This window comes from Pieris rapae, chromosome 5, assembly GCF_905147795.1.
Source record: "Pieris rapae chromosome 5, ilPieRapa1.1, whole genome shotgun sequence".
NCBI classification, from domain to species: Eukaryota; Metazoa; Arthropoda; class Insecta; order Lepidoptera; family Pieridae; genus Pieris; species Pieris rapae.
In genome coordinates, this window is record NC_059513.1 from 10239333 (window position 1) to 10250662 (window position 11330).

At 32.9% G+C, this 11330-nt stretch overlaps 1 protein-coding gene across 1 annotated transcript; it reads right to left on the minus strand.

The window, feature by feature from the left end:
• Window positions 1-4264: 4264 nt before the first annotated feature.
• LOC111003585 (serine protease snake) lies at window positions 4265-9694 on the minus strand. Its single transcript, XM_022274186.2, has 9 exons — window positions 9597-9694; window positions 9494-9530; window positions 8555-8673; window positions 7885-7947; window positions 7458-7546; window positions 6993-7172; window positions 6544-6763; window positions 5022-5185; window positions 4265-4468 (listed from the first exon to the last, which is right to left on the minus strand). The coding sequence occupies exons 1-9, from the start codon at window positions 9628-9630 to the stop codon at window positions 4274-4276; spliced, it is 1101 nt and encodes a 366-aa protein (XP_022129878.2). The 5' UTR covers window positions 9631-9694; the 3' UTR covers window positions 4265-4273.
• Window positions 9695-11330: the final 1636 nt, after the last annotated feature.

The following is an 11330-nucleotide window of genomic DNA, read 5'->3' on the forward strand; positions in this document are numbered from 1 at the left end:
AGAAGCTGTTAGAAGACTGGGGAAAAAAGGCAAAAAAGTTAGACCTATAGTAATAACATTCAACACATTGGGATTCAAATTAAAAATCCAAAAAAATAAACATTACCTCCAAAATACTTCATATTACCTAAAAGAAGACTACCCAATTGAAATTTTAAATAAGCGTAGAGAACTTCAAGTCCAAGTTCAAAAAGAAAAAGATGCAGGCAATACTGCCTTTATAAAGTACGACAAAATTATTATATTGAACAACAAACAACCGTTGTATAAACAGTCAAACAAAAGAAATCTCTCTGAATCCCCGGAGACACTTCACCCCGGCAGCCAAGATGTTCAACAAACTAAAAAGCAACAACCTAAGAAAAACAAAGGAAGCATGAAGAACTATTTTATACAAAAGCCCAAACTAATCCTCACTCAAGCAGAAACAACTCAACGCCAAACGAATACATCACAACACAACACTGAATAGCAATCTCTCCCAACCTCAAATCTCCCAATACGGCCGGTCACCGCGGGAGAGTACGACCAAAACCCTCCAAAAAAAAAAAGCCACACAGACGGTGATCAGACAATACAAAAACACAACCAAATTAAAAATCGCAGCTTACAACGTCAGGACCCTATCTTCACATGAACGCTGTTTGGAGTTAAATGAAGCAACAAAAAAAAATCAATTATGACGTAATCGGTATCTCAGAGATCAGACGACTTGGTAATAAAATAGAGGAATATGATAACTTAATATTCTGCTACATTGGTAGTACACCAGGTAAATTTGGAGTGGGCTTCATTATTAAGAAGTCTCTTAAAAACAACATCGAAAGCTTCATCGGCCTAACAGAACGAGTAGCAATGCTAAATTTAATATTTCACGAATTTAAGATATCCATTATACAGGTATATGCACCCACAGAATCCGCAAAAGAAGAAGAAATAGAGGAGTTTTATAAAACTATCGACAAAGCTATGGAAATAACACATAAGAACATTATACTAATGGGCGACTTTAATGCGAAGGTAGGGGCTCCTAAAGAAGGTGAATACTTAATACTGCATCAACATGGGGACGGTGAAAGAAACGATAGAGGACAGAACTTGTCGACTACGCACTTGAACACAATTTAACTATCATCAATACATGCTTCAAGAAAAACCGTAGCCGGAGATGGACGTGGCGATCCCCAAATGGACAACACAAAAATGAGATCGACTATATATTATCCAACCAACCAAAACTATTCAATAACTTTGAAGCCCTGAATTTAAACTATCCGTCAGACCACCGATTAATTAGATCAACATTAAAAATAGCCAAACAAAAGCAAAGTAAGACAGAGACAAATGGGCATCTTTGGAGGAGGCCTTCACCCAATAATGGGGTTCCTACAAATTATATTATTTAAGTATACTAAAATCTAACCAAGCTAGCAAATAATACAAAAAATAATGTAATAGTAAATATAATCTAGTAGTAAATATGATATATATAGTAGATGGTATTAATTTTAATTAGATAAGTAAGCGTATATTTGTAGGAAATAAAAAGGCTTTTTATTTATTTATTAATTAAGAAAAACATTAAGTCTAATCAAATGAATATAGGAACACATCCTGTATTCGAATGAGAATTCTCGTCAAGAACAGGTTTCTTGCATCGGCTATCTATGGAGCGTCAATGTTTGAATTGGTTTATTTCGTAGTTCGTGCTATTTCAATGGTAAAAATGTTATAGTGTATATGTCACTGACCTTAGTATGTATATATGATAATTATTTAAATATGATCGATGTCCAGAAAGAAACGGTGTCCAGTTTGTGTTTCCACCACACCTTCTTTCTATTAAAAACAAGCTGACCCGGCGAACTTTGTTCCGCCTTAATGGCAATAAATAAGCAGTTTTTTTTTATTGGAACAAAATACAAAAAAATTAAATACCTACATTAATCATTCATTATTATTTCTGTATTTTAGTACATAGGTTACTCTTCACTTAAGTACCTTGTGATACACAACATTTTTTGTTTTATTATCAGGCGCAAAAACAAACAACGCAGATGGTCTTCCGACCCGTGAACATGCCACTTATAATTGACCATGGGAAAAACATGAATGTTCTAGATTTAAACCACAAACTTTTAAGGATTGGCCTTGTGATTTGTTGATGGTCATGGCAAATGCAAGACGTATCAGAAATTGAGGTCTTTTAAATTCAAACGGCAAATCGGTTGGGATCATCGGGATCCTCGGAATAAGAACTTCCTCACCTTTGAATTTTTCTATCATTATCGTAGCGTAAATTACATTGTTCATCAATTTTCTAACCACCAAACGCGTACCGTTGCACAGTTTTGGTTGGTTTATGTTTCGAAACATGATTACTACGCCTTTAGGCGTAAATTGTGCGGTGGTAAGTCAGGCACGTCCAAGAGTTTAAAAATTCAATTGGATAGTTGGTGGCTTCATCTTCATTTGTGACGCAGTCAATAGATTTGAATGAATGCATTGTTCCAATGATCTTATTTTGAATTATGTAGTTCAGGTCATCTACATCTTTATTCTTAGCCGCTAAAATTGCTCGCTCATTCAACCATTCATTATTTTTGTAGCTAGAAATAATGTTTAGAAATACATTGTTGATAAGTTCGTCTTTTGATGAGACAAAATTACAGAAATTATTTGAAAATGATATTAATCCGCTCGATCCATCGACAGGTACTTGACCGTTACCAATAGTCAGCAATTGCTCCGAGAAATCTTCAGCAGATGTATCAGTAAGCAATGTAACTCTCATGTTTGTTGTCAGCTGCAGTTTCTTCAGATAGCGCCATAGATTTGACCATTTGAGGCAAGCGTTTATTTCGTCGGCAGCCGTAGATCTTGGAATTACTGGCAGTATTTGGCGGAAATCGCCAGACAGTAAAATCATTGCTCCTCCAAAACATCTTGAGTCATTTCGTAAATCTTTTAAGTTCGGTTAAGTGCTTCTAATGCACGTTTATGCGCCATTGTGCATTCGTCCCAGATGATGATTTTCGATGCCGCTAAACATTGGCCATTGCTGAGTGTTTTGCAATATTACACGTTGGTTCTTCAATAGTTTGAAGATTTAACGGTAATTTTAATGCTGAATGAGCCGTACGGCATCCTTCTAACAATGTGACTGCTATTTCAGAAGAAGCAACTGCAACCGCTATGTTGGATCTCGCCCGAACAGTTGCTAAAACTAATGACATGAGGAATGTCTTGCCAGTTCCACCAAGGTCATCTAGGAAATATAAACCACCATTTTCATCATCGTTTGCCTTCATTAAAGTATCATAAACTTCCTTTTGTTGGTAATTCAACAGGGTTACATTCGTTTGAACTACTAAATCTAATTCCTGGTGATCATATTCACGTTCCCGTTCCAATACTCGATTAAATGCGTCTTTCGACAACAACAACAAATAGAAACATTCATCATTCTTTGGACGAACTGTATACATACGACCATATCGAGTTTTATAGTTCTCTTCACTGAATATCTTCACTATACGAATGGGCAATGGCACTATCATTACATTTAATTATTTATTTAATAGAAATATTTTGAATATTGATTTCTTACAAATATCAAATTGTCATATATACGTCATTACATAGCTGTCATTATACGTCAATTACATAGCTATCATTTGCGTTTTATTATTCTTTTTTGTTATACCTCGTTTTATAGTGACTGACGTTTCATGTCAAGTCCTACGGGAACGCTGTCGAACGGGATAAAAAGTATCCTATGTCCGTCTCCTGGCTCTAAGCTACCTCCATTCCAATTTTCACCCAAATCTGTTCTTCCGTTCTTGAGTTATAAGTGGTGTAACTAACACGACTTTCTTTTATATATATAAAGATTATGTATACAATGAATAAATAGTTGAGCATAAAGTTGGACACAAATTTTATGTAAATTTTAGTTAATAATTATTTAGAGTAAAATTGTGCAATATTATTACGTCAATTATTCAGAACACACACATACACAGACACACACATACACATACACCATGTGGTTTCCTTATAATATATATATTCCTTATGTTTATTGTACTAAAACGTATATATTTCTTATATTTCTTATTTACTATTGTAGAAAAACGTATAAACAATAACAATTACTCCAAAGAAGAATGACAATTATTGTATATGTTTTTGTGAGAAATAAAATAAATATATTATTACTATTATTAATGAATAAATAAAATAAATTAAACATGTAATTTTTATTGATTTATTAAAGTCCTCTCCACACTACATCTTCTATCCAGTCAGCAAAACTGGCTATTCTTGTATATACTCCAGGGAGGTTAGCTGCAGCGCAGCGTATTCCGAAAGATGTCACTCCTACTAGATAATGGATACCGTTAGGTATCAAAGGATTCCCCTTCGGTATTTTAAATTTTACTTGTAGTGGTCCACCGGAATCACCCTGTAATTTTAGAATTTTTCATCATACACATTATGTACGTACTAAAATCTTTGTAGTTCTAAACAGTATGTCAATAAAGCTAGCAGTTCTGTAGGAGCCATTGCTTCTTCAAATTATATAATTTATACATAGACGCACAAACACACAAACTGTGGGAATTGCAGCGAGATTATATATCACTGTGGAAACAGTTGTGCACGAGACAGAAATATGTTGGATGTATGTGTACTCGTAAGATTCCCAACAGAAATGTGGGGAGATGGAATGAAGGGGATAGTTGAGAAGGATTGGAAAATGGTGGCGAGGATGAGAAACAAGTGGAAGACCGGTGATCCGCACTCCACCGGATGCTACTCATGTACTAATGTTAAGTTTATGTAATCCTGATGATGTAGTACTCGAATATATTTATTCTCTAAAAAGTTATTTCTCGACGGTTGATTTGTTTTTTCGTCCTAGAAAGATATTGGAGTCGCTCATGGCCATGTGTAATAAAATTAAATTAAATGCGGCAAAACTCCCCACCATGCATAACCAATTAATTATACCGAACCTTGCAAGAATCTGCACCACCAGCAAGTTTCCCAGCACACAGTTGGTGCGAAGCTAGTCCTTTCCATTGTCTGTTTCTGTATTTAGACAAGAGCTGGTTGCAATTATTTGAGTCTATGAAGTCGAGCAACACAGCTTGCAACTCTGGTGACGTTTTTTTTCCAGCTATAAAATTGTATCGAAAATCTAAGTTAAATTACGATTAGTTGATAACTAGTCTGGCCATAAATACTTTTACATAGGTAAAAACTAGTCTTCGTTTTTCAAAATTTAAATTATTTGAATTTGGAACGCGTCTATTATTTTAAAAACTTATTTAGAATTTTCGTAATTTCACATTTCGTGTTCAATTCAACAATATCAAAAGGTGGTGTTAAAGAAAATAGGGTTGCAGTGATTGCCTTGTCAGTCATATTCCAGACAGTTCAAAAGCTTCGTATCAGCCGTATATTCTTAAATCGTACGATTAACAGATACAACATCATTTAGTTTGTCGAATCCCATAAAATATCGGGGAGGCCGCGCGCTGTTAGAACTGCAAAGGCTGTTAATCAAAAACAGATTAAAGGCATGAATACACTGATTTGTTATAAATTTTAAAATTATCATAAATATTACATTACTTCTTTAAAAAATATAACATTTCTTTTATAACAATACTTATGGCTGGAGTAGGTATAATGCTATATATATTTAATTTAGGGATGTGAAAAGTCGATTTTTCTTTATAAAATAATTGATTTTTTCATGAATCGAATTTTTCCTAATTTTTGAATACATTTCAAAATAAACACCTTTTATACTTATTTATCGTGGTTTTATTAATAAAAAATAAACAATAGAAATTATAAACTCAAATTATAGTTTTGAAATAAACAAAATCGAAATTAACCTAATCCGCTTTGATAGATTTTGGTGAAATTTGATAGACGCTGAGTGTATGCCTTATCTACATATTGCAGTAATTTGTTGTCTTTTGGTATACATAACAAAAAAAAAACAACAAAATACTGCTGAATAAATTTATTTTACTTTTAAATTAAATTGTTCAAATCAAAATTGAATATTTGTAAAAATAACTGGTCTTATCATCTTTTCGATGTTTTATAATAAAATATCAATGCATCGAGTATATCAATACATCTTCTAAGCATCGGATGTATTCCCTAACAAAATTTTTAATATGTTTTTTTTAAATACTTAGACGAAAACCTCGCAGCGAAAATCACTTGGAGGTGTTCCAATTCATCAAGGTCCCCCGACACACCTACATAATCAGTATCATCAAATTCGTGTATGTGATTTATAAGTCGTTACCCAGACTGTGTATCAATGATTACTGTATATAAGATTTAAACTAAAAAACATTTTATTTATATAGAACATATTTATATATACCAAACGGGCCCGCCTTATGTTAACTGATACCACCGCCCATGGACACTCTCAATGCCAGAGAGATTGCGAGTGCGTTGCCGGCCTTTTAAGAATTTAAAAATTCACACAATACAACATATACTAACCGGTTTCAGTAACACCCCACCCAGTGATAGTGGCTTCTTTACCAAGCGTTAGAAGATCAAAAGATGTCCACAAGCACGCAGGTTGTATCAGTTTCGAAAACTTTACTTCATCCATTAACTCTATGATAGCAATATCAAAATATTTCTGCGGCGGTCTAAAGTTCGGGTGATTAACAATCCTTTTAATTTTCACGTCATATGGATCAATTCCATTAGTATACTGTAAACAAACAGAAGCTTAAATTTTGTTTATGTCGATGGCTTTGCGTAGTTTAATATCTGTATAGTAGTAGTAGCTATAAGTAAAGCCTACTTATTCACCTTACGAAGAAACACATACGATTATTGTGATTGGATAAACTTAATGGATAAAGGGCGATGATGTACCAGGATAGCATAAAACATTGGTTATAAATTCTCAATACTAATTTTAATAAGTAACAACTTACCACATCGGCTATATTTTTATCCCCAAGTCTTACGATTTCGGGGACAGGATTGGAAACACTAGTGTCTCGAGCAGGTACTCTTGAGCAATGAGCAGCGGTCAGCAGGAATTTATAGCTAATCAAGGAACTTCCGCACTTGAATATCCACGTTCCGACAGTAGCTCTCCAACCTACAGCACCCTGTGTACAAACATATCCATTAAACAAGCAATACTTACACTCCTCTGACGCAATAGCATTATAAAAGGAAATGAACAGACATCGATAGCTTTGATCGGATACGTCATATTATCGGATCATATCAGATTAGTAATAAGACAAAAATATTTTAGTTTTAGACAAATATTGATCGGGCCCATTCAATGGGCTTAGTCAAGTTCAATAGTTTTAATAATTAAATTAAATTAATATAAACATATTTTGTTTTTTTTTGAATAGATAATTAATTTAGGCTTAAAAGCGTACCATATGTGGAAACTCTCCAGGCTTAGTGTTACGTCCTCCAATACCACCTCCATAAGTAACTTCGTCGTTTCTGTGTTCCCAGTTATAGCCTAAAAAATAATTATTATTCCAGCTATAACGCATCTTCGTCTACTTAAAGTATTATCCAAAGTACTGAATCAATAAAATACATATGATAATTTTAGTAACAAAAGAAATAAAAAATACTTTATTATTTAACCTAATGAAAGTCTATCCGTGTTAAGATGTACCTCGATTGTTAATAATAAAATTTAAACAGTTACGAACGTCAATAAAATAGTCAGAAGTTTGAGGTGAAATGATAATATTTAGATCAAAAAATAACTGAATTTTAGTGAGCACAAACAAAAAATTGTCAACAAGGCTAATAAAATTTTTTTTTGAGGCAAAATTATGTGATACTTACAGTGAAGGTGTTGTAATTGGTTCTGCTCTTGGCGCTTCATATCCCAGAAATGTTCTATACATTCTGAAATAAATTATTATACTAGATGAAAATGTGTTATAGCATGTTCTCCCACTTATTTTATAGAAATATGTATATATATTTTGGTCAAAATATCTCTACTTCTTTCGCGGACGTCCTCAACCTCTTATCCCTAATATGTTATGTATTATCGATAATATTTAAAAAATAATAATTTTACTCTACTGCCATCGTGTCCATTTTTTTCAAAAAATAAGAAATACATTTCACATTTAATAATATTAAGTTTACTATGAGCTCATTTCATTTAAAAAGACATTTTGTGCCAGATAATCACGCGATGGTACCAACTATTGTACATATTAGTATGTACAGACAAAAATTATTTGAAGATCTTCGTTCGATCTTTGAAGACTTTCTCTTAATATATCCTATGTTTGTGATGCATTAAGTTCCCTTCATAAATTATTAATGAAATAAGCTAAATACAGTCGTATATAGTATTAAATATAAAAACTAGAGGATTTATATGAAAAACTAAACAAACAAAAAAATATGAAAAATATCGATATCATTTATACTTCTCCTAAGGCCCGGAATGTATTATATATTTAATAGATACATAACATAAACTGATTATAATACTCACTAACTGAGCTTAGTCTTACACCGGGGCTGGAAAAGTCGGGCTTTGGCGATGGGGTGTAGTTACATGGATTTTCATGGTACTCTGGAGATCCGAATACTATTTCTCGTTTCTCTCTTCCACTGTAAACAAATAAAGTTAGTGTGAACAGGGGCCTAGACCAATACGGTGGTTAGCTTCACTAAACGGCGCTGTTAAATTGATATAATCAGCGGGAGCGTTTCTAACATTTAAAAAACTGGCTAACTAATAAAAGAGATGAAACATATGACTTAAAAAATATTGCTTTTAAAATTAAATTACTTCAGTCAAATTACATTATATGGTCAGTACACTCTTCCATTGGACTTGTTACTTTCATAAAACTTTGGAACATCATAATTGTGGTTTGCCAAAGAGTTTCGTTTCAAGTTCGACAGTGGAAGTAAGTGTTTTTAAATTTAAATTAACCGTCAACAGGCTAGGCAAGTAATTATTGTCAATGATCCAAGTCATTTGCCTAGCTGTTTGATCAACTCGCTGAACATCTTTCAGGCCGTCAGTTAAACGGCGCGGTTTAGCTAAAGGGCTAGGCTATTAATTGAACTAATAATTAAACTAGTTGTAGATCTAAAATGTTGTAACTACTGCCTCGGGATCATACCTCCATGGACAAATAAAAAATACAGCTTATTTCTAGCATTATTAAGAGCAGCCAAAGCATTTTTTCTCAATGAAATTTTAAATATTTGATAGCACTCAAGATGAGATATGAATTAGAATATGGAATAGTTTCACGAAGAGCCGGGGGCCACAGATCAAAACATAAAGACAACTACAACACTATACTTAATTACAATTTAAATTATGAGAAGCGTTCCGTTACAATTGTAATTCATATTTTTATTTTATGTAAAATGTATTTTTTACTAAACAATCAAAATGTAGATATTTTTAACTTACTTTAATGTATTGTCTAAACCTTCTGCCAAGCCCGCAACTGTAAATAATGTACAACTTTAACACAACTCATAACATTAATTTAATAATAACAAACTTATATCACCTAGAAGTAAAATCCACGATAGCCTAGGTTTCATTATTTATCATGTGTATAGACAAATAATAGTACGAACGATGAGCTAATGCTGAGCCGATTTAAATACTGGCTAACGTATATTTGACGAGTTATTACCAGTCGATGATAACAATAGACCGGTTTCTTTGAGGAAAAATATTGTTAAATATTATACAGAGCTGTTTAGATTATTACCTGCAGTTGAGTTTCATCATCGGATGTCAAGGATCATCGAAACTCCACCCGTATCACCTCGACGGCCGTCGTTCCAAAACTCAGCGTTTTTCAGGCAGTTTTACAGCACAGCTCCATGTGGAACCAGCTGCCGATTGAAGTATTTTCCAACCAATTCGACTTAGGTTCCTTCAAGAAAAGAGCCTACCAATTCTTAAAAGGCTGGCAACGCACTCGCGAGCCCTCTTGCATTGAGTAACCATGCGCGCTGGTATCACTTACAACAGATGAGCCTCCTACCCGTATAATAATACGAGCAGGAGGCTCTCTTAATACGCCTCTTAATACATAAAAAAACACTTCTTCACTCCACAATAAATAATAGGGTTCACTTCGGTGTTCAATTCACTATTAGATATCATTAGGTATATTCGGGTATCATAAAAAAATAAAACAGGAAATACCTCAAGTAATACATGAGTTAAAAAGATTAATCTTTAATTTTATTCTATATATATAAAATAAACCGTTTTAAAATATGAATAACAAATAGTATATTTTTTAAAACAACAGAGGACAATCGAGCTGGTGGCTCATCTGTGCCAAAATAATCATAATTAAGATATTTTTATTGTATATATATATTGTTCCCTGTTGTATAAAAAATATTAAATATAAAGTAAAATAAGTTATTCATAGTTTAAAACGGTGAAAATATTACGAAGTACTTATAGTAATGTACTCTGAACCGAAATATTTGAATTGTTATACTTATAACATAACATTGTTTATTTACAATCTCTAAATTAAATTTAAATAATAAGATCATAATGCGCATCATATAGTTTCATCTTATAATAGCGAAAATATTTTGCCACAATTAAAATGATGTTACACGAGTGTCAGAAAAATCAAAAGCAAATAAATGGACATGTATAATTGACATTGATATCCTGTCAAAAAATTGAAGCAAAACTGACATCTTTGACAGTTGACATATAGCGCCTGGAGCTAATTTTTTTGATAAATATTATCTCTTTTTAATTGAATACATTTATTTAACAAGCTATATGATTATGTAATAAACATAGAAGTATCGGCTATTATCTGATATAATATATTTTAATTATTCTCTCTAAGCAACAAATCCAATGCAAACTTCAACCGTATAGAAAATCTAGATGCAGTCTTAGAACAAAAATCCTTTTAAAATAACAAACGTAGTTCCTTAGTGGAAAATAATTGAGTGCATTTGTCACTTTCGTCGACGTACAAGCAGCCATTTAAAACCACGACAGTTTAAATTGTTGTAAATAAATTAAGGAGAGTAGGAGCACTCCTACGTGATTGGAAAGATGATGTGTGCTCTGACTGCAAGTTATCGCAACTATGAGATGAATTTTTCATTTCTTTATCATCGTTACGGAACCGATGTAGTTATTAGTAGTTGTTTGTTTGTTAGTAGTAATTGAATCACCATTTCTTTGGTGGTAATAAAATGGTACATAATGTATATGGCCATAATAAACGATATATCTTATTTCCTGA